The following is a 23,843-nucleotide window of genomic DNA, read 5'->3' as shown; positions in this document are numbered from 1 at the left end:
ACAGATTTAGTGAGTTAGGGGGCAAGTTGTTCACTGTAGGGTAGCTAGGCAATGAGTTTCCCTTCTGTCCAATGTATAATAAATTTTTTTTTTCATTTTTTTATTTGCTTTTCGTTCAAAAAATTGTAGATTTACCTCCATCGTGTCTGGCAGAATATTCAATATTCTTCTGCGTAACAAAGAATCCATTCATCATCCTAGTTGCTCTTTTAACAAAGATGTTAAAATGCTTATCCCCTGGTTAGCAACTTAGTAATTGGCACTTTATTAACCTCTGTTTAGTCATACATCATTTTAAACACCAGATCGCCACTTAACATATAGTTTTAGCAAAAAGTACTCAATTTTCCATAATCATGCCTCAATAAAAACACCCCCTCTCTGGTATCACAATAGTAAAATTGTTTCAGCATTTCATTTTATTGCCATGTTCATGTGATAAGACCTTACAAACCTCCACCACATCCAAGTTAACCAGGTAAAATACCGTCCTGACTCCTAATTCCTCCAATTCTCTCTCTATTGGCAGTGAGGGTACCTACACAACAAGCTGTACTAATCATTCAGCACCATCTTTGAAGGGATATTTGGGAATTGAGTAATAAATGCAGGCCTTGCCGCAGGTGCTCACATCCCAAGACTGCATAAAATATCTACTTTTTTTTCAAATGTTTCACCAAGTTTATCACCCATTTTCAAATGATGTGTAAATAGATTCCAAATCTGCCATTCTATTGTGCTGTTTTATACAGAACAAAATTAATTTTTTAAAAATCCACAAACTCCAATGATTTGGATTGCCAATACAACGTGCATCCTGTGGACTAACCAACAATGTCTTATATAAAGCACTATGGGAAAATGCCAACTCAAATTTTAATAAAAGGGAAATACAGTCAATTTTCTCCTATTGATACATCGGTCTATGTACATTGAACAAAAAGTTTAAATTCACAATCTGTAAATAAAGTTCCATGATTAAATTGCATATGCATAAAATGACAATCTGCAAAACACACAAATGAAACCACAAATAAATATGATTTTCCCATCTAAATTAGAAAGAGGCTTATCATTTATTTTGCTCAGAATCAATAGATCCAATTCATATTTCAGAAGACACTTACCAGACATTTGGTATAAATTAACCAAACTGAAATCATGTCAAATAGGATAAAAATTGTTGGTCATCCGAGATTTGAAAACATTTCAGCAAGTGTGAAAAAGCTGAAACGTTTTTTAGAATTTATTTACAGAGGTATTGATCAGAACCTTGTGTCGATAAAAAGAGATGAGATTCTAAATGACATGCTGTCAAGGGTAGTACATACTGCAAATAGGCTATGTTCAATTCTCTTTCCTCAGGCACTGTTTTGTACTCCCATGAAATGGTGTTGAAGGATGTGTTGGAGAAGGCACATTAACAATCAGTCTTAAATCTATTTTATATTTAATACATATTTACCATGATACTATAGAAGTAGGTATACTGTGCATTTTCATAATTTTGAGGTCACTTTTCCATCGCTGTATATTCTCCAATAACTTATAACTAATACGTGTCTATGTAATTTAAACAGTGAAATTTCAGATTGCAATTTTATTATACTTGGGATATATATTTGAGACTGAATTAAGAAGATCATATATAATAATTTCTACAAGGTCTTAGTAAATAATGTTGAGAAGTTCTTTTAAATGAGTAGGCGATTGCAGTAATATATTATTAAATTCACTTGTAGAGGTTTTACAAAGGGCTATACTTAATTGAGCTGTAACACTAGGGGGAACATTTCATGGATATACAGTATTAGTTTTATTGTAAGCCGCTACATTACAATCAACTAGTTGCCTTGGTACAGACTAACAATACTGTGCAATTCTTAATAGTTGCTCATGTGCTGGAGGCCATAATGTGGGTCAAGTGCACTCAACAGCTGCTCCTAATGCACTTCTAGTCAATAGCAGGAATTGGTATTTATAAAGAGCTTGATAACTTTACCTATAACAAACATTAAAATGAACGTACACTTTACTGAATGAGACACTAGCTATGTTCCAATGTTCACAAAGATTCATTCTAGCAAGTAAAGCAGACAATTTACACATTGGCAAAAGTTTAACCACAGCATATGTAGAGATGGAATGTTATAAATACCCATTTAAAATAATGAATCATGGTACAATTCAGAGGCTTTCTCAAACATTGGCATAAAATCTGCTGTACATTTATTTATCTCATAAATATGATTTCTGCAATCCCCTTTAACTGACATGAATGTGTCCACATTGGCACATCAATAATTTGCATAAACAACTTACCAACAAGTTAAAAAAAAAATGGAACAATTTAGTTACGGTAGATCATAAAGTGTTGTGGAGGGAATTGCAGTGGCACTAGCCAGAAATCAATACAACAAGATGTACCTCTAAAAGGGTGTCACTAATGAAATAAATATTCAACTCGAATCAAACTAGAAGAAAAATCCATTGTAAAGTCCACTGTGGTCAATTATACACAATGTTGTGTACTACACATTTGCAGGTGGCCAAGTTTACCTGTACATTCCATATGGTTCCCCTCTATTGCTACCAGGGCATTGACAAGACGACGGAAGATAGACAATCAGCCACAGTGACTCTGTCCTCAATTTCTACATAACATGGCTTTGGACTTAGAAAAAAGAATAACGTTCTGCAATCTCTCATCATCCTCTTGTTCTTGAATATCAGGTGTATGGGCTAAAACTTGAGTCAAATATTGTGAACAGCCCCAGAAATAACTCCACATAGGCTGGTATCCATTCACCAACTCATCCTTTATTTGCATATGCATAGCACTTGACTTTGGTCTGGCTTCCTCAGAGCCAGCTTTCAGAGTAAGCAGAACCTCTGACACTCCTGTTTATATCTGTCAGCCAGGGCTCCCTGGTTGGACCAGGTTAACAGCCCCAATCATGGAACTTATATTCTATGAGGCGCACCTGGCTGACCTCATTACAATCACCAAAAACCCACTTGAATAAAAAGAACCTTGTGAGGTTACACCTTCCATTGAATATGTACAGGATATAGTATCTTCCAGGCTACACAAATTACATGGCACATGGATTGGGCATTACTGAATTGGATCATGGGGACATTGCTGCTGGGTACAACAGTTTTCAACCCCGATCCCCAGTGATACAGTGAAGAAATCCAACATTCAGAGTCTTTCACTGGCTGGCAAGATGACATGCTGAGATAGATCCGGATGGAAGGAGGAAGTGCAATTTGTTCAAGAGCAATCAAAATAGAAAATAATAAATCCTTCACTTTGGAAGGATACATATGATATCTCCCAGAGACAGTTCAACTTGTGAAATGCTGTTAAGTCGTCACTATTGCTTTTGATTTCTCTGCATTTCCTCTTGTTTATTTCATTCCAATCTTCTAGTTTCTAGTTCTCACTGAAGAATCCAACTTGAAATATTGTCCCACCTTTTCAGGTGCTGATAGAAAATACTACAAATACACAGGCCTATGTTCATTTGATATCTCGGATTGACAAATATGCTATGTGTTTTAATCTCTAGATCAGCTATCACATGCAATTGGAGTTGATGGATGGTGATTAAATACTATTTTTTTTTAGATTAGATTACTTACAGTGTGGAAACAGGCCCTTCGGCCCAACAAGTCCACACCGACCCGCCGAAGCGCACCCACCCAGACCCATTCCCCTACATTTACCCCTGCACCTAACACTACAGGCAATTTAGCGTGGCCAATTCACCTAACCTGCACATTTTTTTTGTGGGAGGAAACCGGAGCACCCGGAGGAAACCCACGCAGACACGGGGAGAATGTGCAAACTCCACACAGTCGCCTGAGGCGGGAATTGAACCCGGGTCTCTGGCGCTGTGAGGCAGCAGTGCTAACCACTGTGCCACCGTGCCGCCCACAGCTTCTCTTGGAGCTGAAGTGTTTGTCTGTCAGTATCCTAACAACATTGTTATGACAATTTCAACATCTGGACAGATATTTCTACTGGCACCATCACTGAAGCAAACAAAAGCATGAACGTCAACTGAAAAATAAAAGCTGACTAATCATTTGAACAAATATGACACAATTGCAAAAGCCTAAAAGCACTGCGTACAAAAACGTAACATGGAAACAAGTAGTTACATAAGTTTGTAATTGTGGATATATCCATTATATTGGAACAAAAAAAAGACTGAAAGCTTCAAAGTGGTCATGCATTTGAAAGGCTGATCATGGCATTAATCAATACCAGCCTCCTCGCTACTCTTGACCCACTCCAATTTGCCTATCGGACCAACAGATCCACATCAGATGCCATATCAACTGCCCTTCACAGTTATGCAAGAGTCCTACTCATTGACTACATTTCACCTTCAACATTATTAACCCCTCAAGATTAATTACTAAACTGAGTGATCTCAGACTAAGCTCCACTGTCTGCAACTAGATCTTCAGTTTCCTGAACCAGAGACCACAATCAGTGAAGATTGGGGACAATATTTCATCCCTACTAAAAATTAACATTGCAGCTCCACAGGGGTGCGACTCAGTCCCTTACTGTACTCACTGGATACCCATGACTGCATTGCCAAATACCGACTAATGCCATTTACAAGTTCACTGATGACACCACCATAGTCGGTCGAATCACAGATGGCGATGAAACAGACTACAGGTGGGAGGTGGAAGACCTGGAAAAATGGTGCACTGAGAACAACCTAACTCTCAATGCCGGCAAAACCAAGGAACACATTATTGAGTTTCGGCGGGATGCTACTCATGCTCCCCTACACATTAAAAGCACAGAGGTGGAACGTGTGGAGAGTGTCAAGCTTCTGGGAGTGGTCATCCACAACAAGCTTTCTTGGACTCTTCATGTGGACTCACTGGTTACAAAGGTCCAACGTCTCTTCTTCCTCAGGCAGCTGAGGAAATTTGGCATGATGGCGAATACCCTTGCCAATTTTTATAGGTGCGCCATCGGGAGCATTCTGTCTGGATGTATCACTACCTGGTATGGCAAATGTACCATTCAAGATCAGAGACGGTTACACAGAGTAGGTGAACTTGGCCCGGACAATCACAAAGGCCAACCTCCCATCTATAGAATCCATCTACCAGGCCCGCTGTCAAGGAAAGGCTGCCAGCATTCTCAAAGATCCATCCCACCCTGGCAATGCTTTTCTACAACCTCTACCATCGGGGAGAAGGTACAGAAGCCTGAACACACGCACCAGCTGGTTTCATAACAGTTTCTACTCTACTGTTGTTAGAATACTGAATGGACTCACAAACTCTTAACATTTGTCTGTACCTGAGTTTTTGTTTTTGCCGCTGTTTAACTATTATTTACTTATCTATGCTACTTAACTCTGTGATCTGCCTGTATTGCTGGCAAGACAAAGCTATTCACTGTACCTCGGTACACGTGACAATAAATTCAATTCAATTCATTTAGAAATGCTGAGGAAAAGATACTCCAGAAAATCATCATACCAGGCACCTGCTCAGTCCTAGGCAGAAGAGGACTCTGTGTGTTGGCAATCAGGGACTTCACCCAAATGCACAAGGAGGAACAGTAGCAGCAGAGACTAGATGGGACTCAATGGCCCTCATTGCAGCCAGGCAATGAATTGTGCAACTGTCTGGCTTCTCTATGGACAGGTTGGTGGCTGCCATGGAGATCAAGGCCCAGCACCCTCAAAACCTGCTGGAGGTGTGCACAAACCTACAATGCATTGCCCCAGCCATTGGTCCTTAGAAGAATAGGGAATGGGGAAACCTAGTGAGCACTCAAAGTGCCTTTTCTCACAAGGTTACAGGGTGATGTCAGCCACAGGAGGAACCATTTACAGAACCCTTGACAAGACAATTGTAGAGCTGACCCGGGCCTCTAACTTCACCCTTCCCACCACCCCGCATATGATCCTTTCAATCCAAACCAAGAAGGGTCAACTTGCCGCTGGCATTTTTTTGGCATATCTGGCCAGTCTAGACTCATGCTCCTCCTGGGGTCACCCCACCTAACCTCCAGATCAGAGCAGACTCCTAGTCTGCCTCCACCTAGCTGTGGAATCAGGCACTGCACTGAGATGCAATGGGAGGGACAGAAAGAAGGCAACTTAATAAGGTCATTTTGGTGACAAGAGTGAAGGAAGTTTTTTTGGTAATAAAAGTGCGTACATTTATGTGATGGCATTGACTTTCGTGCATCTGTTTGAGTTTCTCTGTATAGGTGCTCAATGTATTTTTTCAGGAGTCAGCAGCAGTTCATGGCTACACACGAGGCTCAATGGATGGAAGTCTGCGCTGACAGCGCTATCTAAAAGCAAGGGCAGCACAAGCTGGCATTGGGTGCTCACATTTCTGGACCTCATGGTGCAACATTCCTAATGCCTGGCTCCCTCCGTGTGCATAGGTGTAGCTGTCAAAGTGTTCTCCAGCAGTGGCTGTGTCAGACAGGTGCCACCTACAGACAGGATCAGTTCTGTGGGATGGCCATAGACAGCTCGTGTGCCTGTGTGTTGTACCTTCATCGGCCCTTCAAAAGCCTCATAAACTGCTGTTGCTGCAGCTCCTTCTCTCACAGCTCATTTCCCCTACCCACTCAGAGCTGCATGTAAACATTTTCTTCACGTTGCCCACTTTTGATTTCCACCCTTTTTCAGTAGCTTCTGTCCTCAACCCCAAGATCAATATCTCTAATAGTAGTCTTGCTTAGTAGCCCATCATGTCAACCCCACAGGATTCACATTTCCCCTGAGTTCCTGCCTGGCCCATCTTTATGTGCCTTCACCTACTTACCCTTTCTACCGAGACCCTGGCATATTACGTGACCATTATTAGTGCCAGGATTCCCCCTTGAAGTCAGGATGCTCCAGACTGTGGATGAACCCCTCCCATGTTACACCCTTGCCATCCAGGCTGTACAGCATCTACTCTTTGGAACTCCTGCTGCCTGACTTCACAATTTCACTGTACTCTTGCCAAGAATTGTAGGCATCAGTCCCAAAGACTAAATTACTGAGGGTCAGTGCTGTGGCTGTGCCACATCTGCAATCCCGCACCCGCTCTTTATGTGGATGGGTGTGACAGACTGACCGTAGGCAATCCACTTGACTAACAGAACCAGACAACACATGTCCAGATCCTTGACTGGTGCCTATACATTGCCATGATTGCATTAACCCTACCATCCCCAGATTTGTTGCTATGGAGCCAATGGACCGACCATAGCCCACTCCATCTACTGCAGAGGCAGGAAACACCTGTGACCGGCAATGTGCCAGAAGGATCGGTGCTGGGTCTACTGTTTTTTGTCATTTATATAAATGATTTGGATGTGAGCACAGGAGGCATGGTTAGTAATTTTGCAGATGACACTAAAATTGGAGGTGTAGTGGATAGTGAAGAAGGTTACCTGAGATTACAACGGGATATTGATCAGATTGGCCAAAGAGTGGCAGATGGAATTTAATTTGAATAAATGTGCAATGCTGCAAATCACGGCAGGACTTATACATGTAATAGTAGAGCGTTGAGGAGTGTTGCTGAACAAAGAGACCCTGGGGTGCAGGTTCATAGTTCTTTGAAGGTGGAGCTGCACGTAGACAAGGTAGTGAAGAAGGTGTTTGTGTGTTTGCCTTTATTGGTCAGAGCATTGAGTATACGAGCTGGGAGGTCATGTTGCAGCTGTACAGGACAGTGGTTAGGCTGTTGTGGTTCTGTTCGCCGAGCTGGAAGTTTTTGTTGCAAATGTTTCGTCCCCTGGCTAGGCGACATCATCAGTGCTTGGGAGCCTCCTGCGAAGCGCTTCTTTGATGTTTCCTCCGGTGTTTATAGTGGTCTGTCCCTGCCGCTTCCGGTTGTCAGTTTCAGCTGTCCGCTGTAGTGGTTGGTATATTGGGTCCAGGTCGATGTGTTTGTTGATGGAGTTTGTGGATGAATGCCATGCCTCTAGGAATTCCCTGTCTGTTCTCTGTCTGGCTTGCCCTATGATAGTAGTGTTGTCCCAGTCGAATTCATGTTGCTTGTTGTCTGCGTGTGTGGCTACTAAGGATAGCTGGTCGTGTCGTTTCGTGGCTAGTTGATGTTCATGTATGCGGATTGTTAGCTGTCTTCCTGTTTGTCCTATATAGTGTTTTGTGCAGTCCTTGCATGGTATTTTGTACACTACATTAGTTTTGCTCATGTTGGGTATCGGGTCCTTCGTTCTGGTGAATTGTTGTCTGAGCGTGGCTGTTGGTTTGTGTGCCGTTATGAGTCCTAGGGGTCGCAGTAGTCTGGCTGTCAGTTCCGAGATGCTCCTGATGTATGGTAGTGTGGCTAGTCCTTTTGGTTGTGGTATGTCCTCGTTCCGTGGTCTTTCTCTTAGGCATCTGTTGATGAAGTTGCACGGGTATCCGTTTTTGGCGAATACCTTGTATAGGTGTTCCTCTTCTTCTTTTTGCAGTTCTGGTGTACTGCAGTGTGTTGTGGCCCTTTTGAATAGTGTCCTGATGCAGCTTCGTTTGCGTGTGTTGGGGTGTTTACTTTCATAGTTTAGGACTTGGTCTGTGTGTGTGGCTTTCCTGTTTGGTTAGGCTATTTTGGGAATAATGCATTCAGTCCTGGTCTCCATGCTATAGGAAAGATGTTGGGAAATTTGAAACGGTTCAGAAAAGATTTACAAGGATGTTGTCGGGTTGGAGGGTTTGAGCTAAAGGGAGCGGCTGAATAGGCTGGGGCTATTTCCCTGGAGCATCAGAGGCTAAGGGGTAACTTTATGAAAGGTTTAGAAAAACATGAGGGGCATGGAGAGGGTGAATAGCTAAAGCCTTTTTCCCAGGGTGGGAGAGTCCAAAACTAGAAGGTATAGATTTAAGGTAAGAGGGGAAAGATTTAAAAGGGGCAACTTTTTCAGGCAGAGTGTAATGCGCATATGGAATAACCTGCCAGAGGAAGTGATGGGGCATCTGGATAGGTACATGAACAGGAAGGGTTTAAAGCAATAAGGGCCAAATGTTGGCAAATGACACTAGATTAATTTAGGATATCTAGTTGACATGTACAAGTTGGTCCCAAGGGTCGGTTTCTGTGCTGTCCATCTCTATGACTCTATAACCTGACTGACTTCTGGATGAGACTCCTGACCATGTACAGTGCCTGGTATGGGAGACTGTGTATATAAAGGGGCTTAATGATTAACTTGCTACTATTTCTAGATCCATGTGTTTTTGAAAAAGACTCGTACATGAGAGAGTGTATGAGGTTTTGTTTGCATTGGATGTATTTTATGACTGGACATTATCAACAGCAAAATGCTATAGGCTGCTCCCAGTGAGAAGGATCGAGAATTGCTTTTTCTTGCTCATAGCCTTTCGGTTTCAGTCGCAAACGTCCTGGTCTTAGTTAGATATGTAAAACAGCACCTGTGTGTTTTGAAATCTTTCAAAGTGTGCCGTACATGAATAGCTTAGTTCATTCTACTTATCTTCATTTATTTTGCATAATATTTATTTTGTATAATATTTATTTTTCATGGCATACTTATGTTTCAGTGGAAGACCAACTGATTAAACAAAGGAAAAATCTGTCAAGTCAGATTTCAGTCTGGAATCAAACCACTCCAACAATAACTTCATAGAACATTGTACATTATAGCACAGTACAGGCCCTTCGGGCCTCAATGTTGCGCCGACCTGTCATACCAATCTGAAGCCCATCTAACCTACACTATTCCATGTACGTCCAAATGCTTGTCCAATGACGACTTAAATATACTTAAAGTTGGCGAATCTACTACTGTTGCAGACAAAGCATTCCATACCCTTACTGATTTCTGAGTAAAGAAACTACCTCTGACATCTGTCCTATATCTATCACCCCTCAATTTAAAGCTATGCCCCCTCGTGCTCGCTGTCACCATTCTTGGAAAAAGGCTCTCCCTGTCCACCCTATCTAACCCTCTGATTATCTTATATGTCTCTATTAAGTCACCTCTCAACCTTCTTCTCTCTAACGAAAACAGCCTCAAGTCCCTCAGCCTTTCCTTGTAAGACCTTCCCTCCATATCAGGTAACATCCTAGTAAATCTCCTCTGCACCCTTTCCAAAGCTTCCACATCCTTCTTATAATGCGGTGACCAGAACTGTACACAATACTCCAAATGCGGCCGCACTAGAGTTTTATACAGCTTTGCATAACTTAATGGTTCTGGAACTCGATCCCTCTATTAATAAAAGCTAAAAGATTAGATTACATTACAGTGTGGAAACAGGCCCTTCGGCCCAACAAGTCCACACCGACTCGCCGAAGCGCAACCCACCCATACCCCTACATTTACCCCTTACCTAACACTACGGGCAATTTAGCATGACCAATTCACCTAACCTGCACATTTTTGGACTGTGGGAGGAAACCGGAGCACCCGGAGGAAACCCACGCAGACACGGGGAGAATGTGCAAACTCCACACAGTCAGTCGCCTGAGGCGGGAAATGAACCCGGGTCTCTGGTGCTGTGAGGCAGCAGTGCTAACCACTGTGCCACCGTGCCACCCAAAACACTGAATGCTTTCTTAACGACCCTGTCAACCTGGGTGGCAACTTTCAAGGATTTGTGTACATGGACACCGAGATCTCCCTGCTCATCTACACTACCAAGAATCTTACCATTAGCCCAGTACTTTGCATTCCGGTTACTCTGACCAAAGTGAATCAACTCACACTTGTCCGCATTAAACTCCATTCACCACCTCTCAGCCCAGCTCTGCAGCTTATCTATGTCTCTCTGTAACCTACGACATCCTTCGTCACTATCCACAACTCCACCGACCTTAGTGTCGTCTGCAAATTTACTAACCCACCCTTCTACGCCCTCATCCAGGTCGTTTATAAAAATGATGAACAGCAGTGGACCCAACACTGACTCTTGCGGTACACCACTGTTAACTGGACTCCAGGATGAACATTTCCCATCAACCACCCCCCTCTGTCTTCTTTCAGCAAGCCAATTACTGATCCAAACTGCTATATCTCCCACAATCCCATTCCTCCGCATTTTGTACAATAGCCTACTTTGGGGAACCTTATTGAACGCCTTGCTGAACTCCATATAAACCACACCGGTTTACTCTCATCTATCTGTTTGGTCACCTTCTCAAAGAACTCAATAAGGTTTGTGAGGCACGACCTACCCTTCACAAAACCATGCTAACTATCCCTAATCAAATTATTCTTTTCTAGATGATTATAAATCCTATCTCTTATAACCTTTTCCAACATTTTACCAACAACTGAAGGCTCACTGGTCTATAATTACCAGGATTGTCTCTACTCCCCTTCTTGAACAGGGTAACCACATTTGCTATCCTCCAGTCTTCTGGCACTATTCCTGTAGACAACAACGATTTAAAGATCAATTCCAAAGGCTTGGCAATCTCCCCCCTGGCTTCCCAGAGGATCCTCGGATAAATCCCATCCGGCCCAGGGGACTTATCTATTTTCACACTCTGCAGGATTTCTGTGTTCATTTATTTTGTATAATATTTATTTTTCATGGCATACTTATGTTTCAGTGGAAGACCAACTGATTAAACAAAATAAAAATCTATCAACTATGATGGCACTCCAGCATACAACATTGCTTCCACCAGTGCCCATTTACAAAGTTGTGTGGCAAAAAGGCATTGGCACCCATAATATGGCTCTGAGCCTCTAATTGAAAATCTGCAAACTTGAGTATTGCTGAGAAAAAAATATTTTGTTCAATGTTTTCATCTTGCACTCATCAGGACAATACGCAAGAATACCAAAAGGGGAAAACCAATTTTTATACTGTACGAGAGGAAAATTTTGATTGTTTTGCCAGTATACTCTGGTAGAGTTGGTGCTACAGAGGATGCGAGAGTTAATGGTTGCTAGTTAACTGCCCAGTTTTGTTTTGATTTCAAACCAGGCAGATTGACTGATTGAGCAGGGCAGTGTATGAAGGCTGTTTGACATCTTTGATAGCACAGTGGTGTCTTTGAGTAGCAGCATCTCTGACTAAGAAATTCCTTACAGGATAGTATCTGCTTATCCCAAATGGGGAATGGACTTGAAAAGGTGCCATAAGGACCTAACTTCTGGCTGGAGAACCACACCCTGTGCGTTCAAAGAAAGTAAACACTTGAAATGCTGCCATTTAGAGAACTAGAGAACCAATGGATCATCCAGATGACTGTCTAGAAAGAAAACTGTAATCATATTAATGAGTTAACAAAACTCCAAGGTGATAACCTTGGTTAGAACTATCTTCCTGGGCAGTTGGGACAGCCTCAGGAACAAGCAGGGGATAGACGCTCTACTGGAAAGAAAATACTGAGCATGACCCTTGAGCTCACAGGATTGGTTTTGCCATCCAGAATACAATTTTGCGTGAATGACTAGAACCTACTAGCTGTACAAATGAAATATTCATCTCCAGCTCATCACCAGCAACAGGGCTTATGCCCTAAACCTCAAATGCAATGACAGTGTAAGGTTAATGTTCTATTTTAACTATGAGAAAGTTCCCACTGCAACCTCAAAGGAAAAGGTCATTCTTCTGGGGACTACCATTGTCCACATCTCTGAAGTCTGGAGCACCATTTGGGACAAAATAAAACAGGATGGGAAAAGCCAATGTAAACAGTGTTCACTAGCTGACAGCTATTGCTTATTGTGGCCTCATTGTAAAACAAACATCCTCATCTACCAGGAAGATAAATACAAACCCACGTGGAGACACTCTAAGCAAAGTTTTGACATTTCCTGGAGTATGTCATTGTTTGGATCAAAGATTTAAATATGATATCTGTCTCATCTAATTCTTGCAGGGACCAATGCCAGTTGAGTAGATTGACCAGTGGTGGTGGTGAACACGCAAAACATCGCAATGCCAGATGGTCAAAGGGAGAGCATCTCAATGTCTCAGCTTGGAAGCAGCCTCACTGAAGTGAGAATTCCAAGTGTAACTCATGGCCAATCTGGGAAATCTTCACATGCCCAACATAATTCCAGAATAGTTGGATCCTATCAACCATCAGGTTCAAGAATCATTGTCACTAGGAAGCAATACTGAACTATGTGACTTCCAAAAAGAGGTATGGGCATTTTCTCTGCTGGGATGAACATAGCCAAAGGTGATTAAATTTTAAAAAGCAGAATTCTTACAGTTCTAGGCCAATGCACAAAGATAAATCTGGAATATAAAAAGATATGTGGTGAGAAGAGAAAGAATGAAAGATCCAAACAATGCTGACTGTTATAACATTCAAAGCCTTTTCTTGAAGCTACTAGGGACATCAATAGACAGTGGTCTAATGGACAAAATTCTCTTTGTTCATAGGATGGTGCTTCTCTGGATGTAGGTTTGCTTGCTGAGCTGAAAGGTTCATTTTCAGACATTTCATCACCATACTAGGTAACATCTTCAGTGAGCCTCTGGATGAAGCAGTCCTGATGACTCCTGCTTTCTATTTATATGTTTGCTGATGGTTGATGATGTCATTTCCTGTGAATTATCAGCAGTGCTTCACTCAGAGGCTCACTCTAGATGTTACTGAGTATGGTGATGAAACATCTGAAAATGAGCCTTCCAGCTCAGCGAGTAAACCTACATCCAGAACCTGAACTTGAGCTACAAATCTTCTCAAAGCTCGCTAAATTCTCTGGTGGTTAGAGTCATGCCTGAAATATAGGAAGGTGGTCATGGTTGTTGCAGGTCAGTCATCTCAGCTCAGGGATGACTCTGCAGAAGCTCCTCAGGATAGTGTCTTGGCCCAATTATCTTCAGCTGTTTCATTAACGACCTTCACTCCATCATAAGGTCAGACGTGGGGATGTTTGCCAAAGATTGCACAATGTTTAGTACCATTCCTGATTCCTCAGATACTAAAGCAGTCCATGTTCAAATGCAACAAGATCTGGACAATATCCAGGCTTGGACTAACAAGTGGCAAGTAATATTCATGCCACAGAAATGCTAGGCAATAAGAGACAATCTAACCACTGCCCCTTGACGTTCAATTGTCTCACCATCACTAAATCCCCCACTATCAATGAGGGTTATCATTGACCAGAAACTTAACTGTACTCATTACACAAATATAATGGTGTCAGGAGCAGATCAGACACTCTGAATACTGCAGTGAGTAACTCACTTCCTGACTACCAAAAGTCTGTCCACCATCTACAAGTCACACGTCAGGAATGTGATGGAATACTCCCAACTTGCTTGGATGAGTGCAGCTCCAACAATACTCAAGAAGTTTGACACCATCCAAGAAAAAGCAGCCCACTTGATTTGCACTACTCCACAAGCATTCACTCCCTCCGCCAACAATGCTCTGTAGCAGTAGTGTGTACCATCTACAAAATGCACTGCAAGAATTTACCAAAGATCCTTAGGTAGAAGCTTCCAAATACATGACCACTTCCATCTAGAAGAACAAAGGCAGCAGATATATGGGAACAACACCATCTTCAAGTTCCCCTCCAAGCCACTCACCATCCTGACTTGGAAATATATCCATGTTCCTCCAGTGTCGCTGGATGAAAATCCTGTCATTCCCTTCCTAAAGGCATTATGGGCTAACCCACAGCAGGTGGACTGCATCAGTTCAAATAGGCAGCTTACCACCACCTTCTCAAGAATAGCAAGGACAGGCAATAAATGCTAGCCAGCCAGTGAAACCCACATCCTAGAAATGAATTTTTAAAAGTCAGCAATGTGACCAAAACATTTGGCTTCTTATAAAACAAAGTTCTGTGAATTGTGCTTCGAAGATTTGGATGTGTAAGAAACCTTTATTATAATCCTGCAATCGTTTCATGATATGTCTGCAACTGTCCAGAGCGGGAGATCAGAAAGAGACACTAGACTAGGGTTAAGCTAGACTGTGTGATAACCCTATATTATTTATAAATTTCCCCCAAAGATCAAGTACCCTGTGGAGTTAAAGTTTTCCATCTAGGCAGTATTTAATACTATTATCTATTGTTGTGTCAAACCTAAACTGACCACTATTGACGTCCATTTGCAGATCTACAATGTTCAGATGACAGTTGTGTCAGCAATTCTGCATTACATTTGTATGCATTCTCAATCTGTTCAATTCTTCAAACAAATAACTCAGCTTGTCCTTTGATGTTGCTAAACCAAAACTCATTCCATCCCACACCTAGTTTTCCAATTATAACACCTCCCATGTACGTGGAAGATAACACTCTGGGATAAATCAAGCATCTGCTATATCTTTACAGTCACCTCTGTTGAAGACCCACCATTGGCAAGAACGTATAACTGTCATTCAGCTTTTCTAGCTCAGCCTTCTACAAACTATAGTAATGAGTGTTTGATAACAAAGACCTCTGCAAGTCAGCAAAAGTACCAGTGTTCAAAGCAGTTGCCGTCACTGCTTTCGCATACCACTGACAGATTCGGACTGTAACAGTACAACATGAGAACGCTAGAGAACATTCATTAATATCTCTGGCACAACCACTAGATTCAAAAAGAAGACTAGAAGAAAAATCAGATGTATTCTTGAAGCTAGCTCATGAAGTATTCAAGCAAATCTTTAGCAAAATCAACCTTGATAAACTGGACACTGTACCTCAATTGCTAAACAGCATCACCTCCTCCATGCCGTGTTTACTCAACTCTCAAGTGGCCAATATTCCAGGGCAAGGCAAATACATGTATGATAAAAGATAATATATTCATTATCATTTTTTTTAGAAAATGGAAGCTAAAATAGCGACAGAGGAATTTGTTTAGTATTGGGAAGAATTTTTAAAAACAATAATTTTGAAAGTTATTTGGACAGTAACACAAATCCTGTTTACTAAGAAAAACTGCAGTTAAATGCCTACAAAGTGTATCTGTAGTTTTAATGGATAAGATTTTTAAAGTCTTTTTCAGTTCAGAAGAAGCAAAAGAGTTCAATTCAGAAAGGAGAATGTTTTCTATTTGCAAGAGAATCAAGTCACTCAGGAGAATCATCACTTCAGCATAGTTTTCTGTTGTTATTTGTGAAGTTTCCAAGTTGAAAAAGCACATATACAAGTCTTCAGATTGTTAAAACTGAGAAAGGTGTAGGTGTTCAGAATTGTGAAAGGGTCAAGCCTGCAGATTCAAAAAGAAACCATGAAATTATCTCTGCAATCCATTGAACAGAAACTGAAAGGGGTCAGGTAAGTAGAAATGCAAAGAGTTGAGATAGTAATATAATTTCTCTGGACTGGAGTCTCTCTAATGGATAGCTTTGGGATAAAAAAAAATGTTCTGCTGTTGTATAACATCTTTGTAACTGCCTCAGGCATCCCCTCCCCCCCCCCCCCCCCCTGATTTTAGAATCATAGAATCATAGAGATGTACAGCACGGAACCGACCCTTCCATCCAACTCATCCATGCCGATCAGATATCCCAACCCAATCTAGTCTCATCTGCCAGCACCTGGCCCATATCTCTCCAAACCCTTCCTATTCATATACCCATCCAGATGCCTTTTAAATGTTGCAATTGTACCAGCCTCCACCACTTCCTCTGGCAGCTCATTCCAGCTCTGAATGAAAGAGTTGCCTCTTAGGTCTCTTTTATATCTTGCCCCTCTCACCCTAAGTCTATGCCCTCTGCTTCTGGACTCCCCCACCCCAGGGAAAAGACATTGTCTATTTATCCTATCCTTGCCCCTCATGATTTTATAAACCTCTATAAGGTCACCCCTCAGCGTCCGACACTCCATGGAAAACAGCCCTTGCCTATTCAAACTAGAGCTCAAATCCTCCAATCCTGGCAACATCCTTGTAAATCTTTCCTGAACCCTTTCAAGTTTCACAACATCTTTCCAATAGGAAGGAGACCAGAATGCATGCAGTATTCCAACAGTGGCCGAACCAATGTTCTGTACAGCCGCAACATGATCTCCCAACTCCTGTACTCAAAGCTCTGACCAATAAAAGAAAGCATACCAAACGCCTTCTTCACGATCCTAGCTACCTGAGACTCCACTTTCAAGGAGCTATGAACCTGCACTCCAAGGTCTCTTTGTTCAGTAACACTCCATCGGACCTTACCATTAAGTGTATAAGTACTGTTAAGATTTGCTTTCCCAAAATGCAGCAAATCGCATTTATCTAAATTAAACTCCATCTGCCATTTCTCAGCCCATTGGCCCATCTGATCAAGACCCCATTGTAATCTGAGGTAACCTTCTTCGATGTCTACTACACCTCCAATTTTGATGTAATCAGCAAACTTACTAACTATACCTCTTACGCTCGCATCCAAATCACTTAAATAAATAATGAAAAGTAGTGGACCCAGCATCAATCCTTGTGGCACTCCACTGGTCACAGGCCTCCAGTCTGAAAAACAACCTTTCAACAAAGGTCTTCTACCTTTGAGCCAGTTCTGTATCCAAATGGCTAGTTCTCCCTGTATTCCATTAGATCTAACCTTGCTCACCAGTCTCCCATGGGGAACCTTGTTGGACGCCTTACTGAAGTCCATATAGATCACATCTACCACTCTGCCCTCATCAATCCTCTTTGTTACTTCTTCAAAAAACCCAATCAAGTTTGTGAGACATGATTTCCCACGCATAAAGCCATGTTGACTATCCCTAATCAGTCCTTGCCTTTCCAAATACATGTACATCCTGTCTCTCAGAATTACCTCCAACAACTTGCCCACCACCAAAGTCAGGCTCACTGGTCTACAGTTCCCTGTCTTGTCCTTACCACCTTTCTTAATTTACATCATGTTGTTAAAGAACACTGAAGCCTCTTGCAAATATGTTTAAGTCATTGACCACCACATTAACTAACTTTTTAAACAAGTATGATCCACAAAGCCAAGTTTCAAACTGAAATCTGACTTGTCCAGTAGATTTACAATTAGATTTTACTGTCATGCGTACTCAAGTATAGGAATATACAAGTACATTGAAAAGTGTACAAAGTTGCCATTCTCTGGCGCTATCTTGGTTGCATACCTGATTACAAAAACAGCAATAATAAAAAAAACAAAGGCAAAAGGGGATAATAAACGTCTCATTTTAAGTCTGATCTCCATGCAAACCCCAGACAAGCAGTAGCACCATCCGTTGGGATCATAGAACATGCTTTACTGGAATTTTAAAGCTCTCCTTGAAATGTAGCAGCGTTAACAATAGTGACTTGGAGCAGCTTGCTGCCAATAGATAAAAACGATGACAACTTGTCAGTCAAACTACATTTTACTTTGAGTCACAGCGTTTAATGGAGAAGACAGAGAAGGCGGCAAATCCTGAACAGCCACAGAGATGGAGGCAAATCCCGACCTCCAGATTCCATTATCCCATGTGACATCCTGCTTCGTGTGCTCAAAGGTTTGGGAGTTAAGAAATCGGTCTGTCTAGCCGTGCAGACGTCAACCAGGAACCCGCGGGCAATCAACAATGACTCCTGCACCAAGATGGCATTTGAAATGCTTCCTGAGAGTCAGCTACACAAACAATACATTAACGTCAAAAATGTTTCCAAAAATGTAGGGCCATCAACACTGGGCAACCGCTAGGCAAACTAATCAATCGCTTAGAGTGGAAAAATGGAGGAAGCAAACTGTTATGAAACAGTATATGTTAAACAAATTATTCAGCAAGAGAAACGAAAAGTCTATACGCATTGATACAGTATTCACCTACTGACATACAGCTATTTCCCTCTACGCTGAAATATTTCTCAATTTTATACTATATTCGTTGTGTTTATTCGACTATTTTACAAATTAGTATATCTACACGATTAGTTCAACACTGCAAACCAGTAAATAATAAAGGAGGTTACTCAGTCTGGTCTATTCTATCGTAATGATTATCGATTGCGTAAACTGCATTTAAATCATCTCATTACTCTTTGAGGAACAGTTATCATTGAACCATATTCCGCATTGTAATGTATATTTCTTGCTCCTCCTGCAACAAATGTAGAACAATGAAAATCTACAGTCAGTATCACAGCAGTCTCTTTTGGTGTAAAATGTATCTGCAATTATAAATGAAGACTTTTTATTCCTACTAATGCAAAATATCTATTTTGAAAGTTATTTATGAGAGGGCAGAAGACGCAGCATTGAAGGTCCGTGTAGGGCCAATCACACCAACGCTCAGGACCATGATTGCATAAACTGGCCATTTGAAGTTTAACTTTGATTGGAAAACATTGTGGCTGGAAGTTTCAATATTTAGACTCTTTTTTGCGAAAAAAAATTAACATGTCTGAACAGAAGGTCGGCTTTTCTTTTAAGTCAGCCTTTGTTTCAGTATTCCTCGTGCTTAAAAAGCAGAACCCCATTCAACAGGGAGTTGAGAAATTCCTCCGGTTGCTACGCAGAGGGCGAGGGTAAATCTTCAACTAATGAATTCTCGAAGATCCGACGGAACCTCTCCCGATGCGCGACAGACTCAGCCAGGTTAAAATCTTAAACAGGTAAATGCCGACTCCGTTTACTGAAAGAAAAGCATCAAGAATAACAGATGTCTTCACAAGCACTAATTTGCTGTAGCTTTTCAAAACAAAAAACGCAATATGGTTTAATTTGTGGTAGTTTTGAAAAGTTGTATTATTTTCTTTGAGGAAGTTAAAAGTATACAAATGCAGAGTGCAATTTGTGAGAAACTTACCTTAACTTCACTCCTGAGACAGCAGTGCTTACTATTAGCATTGAATGCTTCTAGTCTGGGCAGGTCACTAGTTCTTGTAAAGGGTGCCCGGGAAGTTCACTTTGCGTCGCTTACCTGTCTCCAGGGGGTAGCGCCTCTCCTGAGCCACCCTCCGGCGTTGCTGGAGGGTGCAGTGAGTCCGTTGATCGCAGTGATAAAAGGCGGCCGCCTCACTCTGAACCCACTGCCGCCCACATGAAATCCTGGATCCGCCGCTTTCATCCAGCCTCCTCCCAGTGACTGCATGTCCACACACTCCTCCTCCCCGGACAGGGAAGATCTGTCACCAAACCACACAAAAAAGTTAATGAGTCTCCATGGAAACTGATGGAAACCAGCTCTGTTCTTTTTGTTTTAATTGTTGCTTAATCAGCTCAAGTTGGACTCTCCCACTCCGAGCATTGCTGATCCTGTGGAAATACCTGGTGAGACGTCCATTGTTCATTGGCATTATAAGGATAGCTTACCTTTTTAAACCATGCTGAGGTCAGCGAGACTCTAGGACCCACCGTGTGCATTTAATGGTGAATGCAGAAGGAACTCCTTTTAACTAGTCAGTTCTGAGAGCCTGCAAACTTAGTACTACAAACAAAAGCAGAAATTGCTGGAAAAGCTCAGCAGATCTGACTACATCTGTGGAGAGAGTTCGGAGTTAACGTTTCGGGTTGAGTGACCCTTCCTCAGTTCTGTTTTTGTTTCTGATTTACAACATCCACAGTTCTTTTGCTTTTTACTGATAAAACCATTTGATTCGATTTACTTTATTATTTGATTTGATTTATTATTGTCACATCTACCAAGGTACAGTGAAAAGTTTGGTTTTATGTGCAGTACAAGCAGATGAGACCATACAAAGTACATTAGGGTATTAGAATAGAGCAAAGAACACAAAGTTGCAGCTGCAGAGAAGGTGCACACAGAATGAGATCAACATTCAATTTAAAATTTGAAAGGTCTATTCAGAAGTCTAGTAACAGCATGAAAGAAGCTGTTCTTGAATCTGTTAGTGGTTGAAGTCAACAGTACAGATGAATTTCAGGGCAGACTAAATTAGTATCAGTGCACAAGGGAAAAGAGGGCATTCGATGGAGCACAAAGGCAGGTATGGTTTAGATTAGATTAGATTAGATTACTTACAGTGTGCCCTTCGGCCCAACAAGTCCACACCGACGCTGCGAAGAGCAACCCACCCAGACCCATTCCCCTAACAATTTAGCATGGCCAATTCACCTAACCTGCACATTTTTGGACGTGGGAGGAAACCGGAGCACCTGGAGGAAACCCACGCAGACAGGGGGAGAATGTGCAAACTCCACACAGACAGTTGCCTGAGGCGGGAATTGAAACCAGGACTCTGGTGCTGTAAGCCACCGTACCGCCCACTTGTGCTGAATATTCAATTCCATATAAGGTGAACCAAATTAAGGAGATCTCGAGAGGTTGAAAACAGCCAATGAACTAATATATGTTCCAAACATGTACATCATTTGATTTTCATGTAAAAATAAACTACTTGTGTTTTCAGGGAAGGGAGAACATGCTTGCCAAGGCTGGAAATACAGGAACCTGATTGGCATCAGGAAAGGGAAAAGGTAGGTTTATATATCAGGTGAAAGGCCAATATCACAGATGTCTTAACTGCCAAAGCCATATTGGATTCAAACGTAACTCCGTTTCTCTCTCTGCCGATGCTACCAGATCTGCTGACTTTCTACACCACTTCCTGTTTTTATTTCCGATTCCAGCATTTGCATTATGCTAATTTTATTGCTGTTATAAATAGCTGTCTGTATTTTTTATCCTGCAGATGTTGGTGGCTTTTTTTTTGCCAGAATATTTTTTTGACTCCAGATTTCCAACATCTGCAGTATTTTGCTATTTAAAAAAATAAATCACTGCAGTAGGGAATACTGAGATGCAGAAATATTCTGGAACACCAACCTAATTATGATTCGGAGATGCCGGTGTTGGACTGGGGTGTACAAAGTTAAAAATCACACAACACCAGGTTATAGTCCGACAGGTTTAATTGGAATCACACTGGCTTTCGGAGCGACGCTCCTTCATCAGATCACAATCACCTGATGAAGGAGCGTCGCTCCGAAAGCTAGTGTGCTTCCAATTAAACCTGTTGGACTATAACCTGGTGTTGTGTGATTTTTAACCTAATTATGTTAGTGTTTATTGATGCTCCTTCACCACTCCATGAGAGAATATTTCAATCATTTGGGTTCATAGACACACAACAACCTATTCTGTTATATTTCAGAGTCTGGGGAAAATTACTCTGAACAGGAATTTGATTAACTCCTCGTAAATTGTGTATGGTTCCAAAAATTGTACAAAAGGAAGTAGTTATCTGCTGACTCATAACAATGGTCTTACAGAGTTTTCATAAGTGAATAACAACACAAAGATTGTGTCAATTGGGCGTTGTTGCCTCTTTCTTTACCTGCTATGTGGGGTATAAGTAGGCACATGGAGCTAGGTCAAGATTCATCATGGTATTATAGAATGGTGGAAATGTTCAAGGGCTAATTGGCCTATCTCTTTTCCTTTACCTTTTAACTTTTACTCCAGAATCAAACAGGTCCAGAGCTAGCTCTGACTAGTGTAATTATATTAGAAGGCAGACTTGCTAGATGATGATGACGTTGATGTTGATCCTATTATTTGTATGTCACAACGGAATGCTGTGTGTAATTTTGACAGTAATTGTCATTAAGTTGGCCAACTCATATACATCAAGATAATTGGTTGGTAAATTGAGAATCAGTGGCACCAGATGGGATGGTATCCCAAATTTAAAGTTGTTGCACATTCATGAATGAAGTAGAAGACATTTTACCCATTGCTGAACTTATTTGAGGACACTGGAAGTTGACAGTGGAGGTCAAAAGTAAGTAAATATTCTATTTCCAGCTCTGACAACCTTCAGTGAGTACAGAAATATTTATGGTGCAGACACATCAAAGAAATAATTGAATCTGATACCTTTATGACATGTTCATTCCATAATCAGCTATCACTGTATTCCAGACGTATCTTGCTCGATTTTTCCCTGTCACAGAAGTTGTCCTTTATAAATGATTACATTTTAAACTGTCTGTTTTAATTCAAGATAAATGGGTGTAGTCTGGAAAGAGGATGTGACCTCCTGTGAAATCGGACTGGATCAAGCCCATGTGATCTTGCTGTGAAGATAGGGATTTAGGTCAATACTTATTGGAATAAGATGCAGGTTTGACACAAAAGAGGAAGCACCTGGTCTTTCTGAGAGACCGTGTGGCACAGCCAGAGAGATTTGGGAAAGAATACCCAGGAGGTGCTGCTATGCCATGTAGAAGAGAATCTTGATGTTGGGTTTGCTGTCATGTAGAATGTTGATAGTGTAATGGTACTGTGACTGAACTATTAATCCAGTGGTTGATCCTAATTCTCTAGAAATGTAGGTTCAAACCATATGGCAGCTAATGGGGTTTATATTAATTTAATACATATGAAATGTTAAAAAAAATCTTAGTGATGGGAATGTATGAAATTATCAATGATTGTTTTCAAAATCTGTCTGATTAATTAACATCCTTTAAGAGGATGAAATCTAGGGTTTTTAACCTGGTTTGGCTTAGATGTGGTTCTGAACCATGGGAATGTGATTGACTCTGAAATGGTCTTGCAAGCCACTGAAGACGATTAAAGGTGAGTGGCAAATATTGGCCTTCCCAGCAACCCACAAAGCCTATGAAAGAATAAAGAAAAAAGTGAGTTACGCTAATGTACATTGCGGTTTAACCAACTAAGAATGTATAGTTTTTGCTTTTATTTGTTACAGTAAAAAAGCTTGAAATCTTGTTGTACATATCTTTACATTAGTCACTGGGGAATTCAAATGTATTTTTAAAAATTATTGATCCTTATGGCTGTTAGAAAATCATCTTCAAGGGGTATGCTTGTAGGTGGCCAAACGGAAGAGGATATCATTCACCTTGATGAACACTGTAACAATCACTGTGAGCTTAATCTGTATATATGATATGATAAAAGATTAAAGCAGATAAATATTGTAAAAAAAAATGAAGGTTTCAGGAGTGAACAAACAGAAGTCTAC

At 41.2% G+C, this 23,843-nt stretch overlaps 1 protein-coding gene across 4 annotated transcripts in view; it reads right to left on the bottom strand.

Moving 5' to 3' along the window:
- The window catches only part of LOC122554220 (uncharacterized), a 57,109-nt gene extending 37,113 nt beyond the window's left edge, over nucleotides 1–19,996 (bottom strand). For 2 of the 4 annotated variants that reach the window (XM_043698886.2, XM_043698887.2), the window contains exon 1: nucleotides 19,811–19,996. In XM_043698886.2, the coding sequence (XP_043554821.2) occupies nucleotides 19,811–19,981 (171 nt within the window). In that variant the 5' untranslated portion in view covers nucleotides 19,982–19,996. Of the gene's footprint in view, nucleotides 1–1,127; nucleotides 1,177–19,696 lie in introns of those variants that run through there. The other 2 variants (XM_087990497.1, XM_043698888.2) reach the window with 2 other exon arrangements.
- Between the last annotated feature and the right edge of the window lie 3,847 nt (nucleotides 19,997–23,843).

This window comes from Chiloscyllium plagiosum, unplaced genomic scaffold (assembly GCF_037043375.1).
Source record: "Chiloscyllium plagiosum isolate Xiang-an unplaced genomic scaffold, Cpla_swu_hap1 HiC_scaffold_9, whole genome shotgun sequence".
Lineage (NCBI taxonomy): Eukaryota > Metazoa > Chordata > Chondrichthyes > Orectolobiformes > Hemiscylliidae > Chiloscyllium > Chiloscyllium plagiosum.
This window is presented reverse-complemented; position numbering and strand designations above follow the sequence as displayed.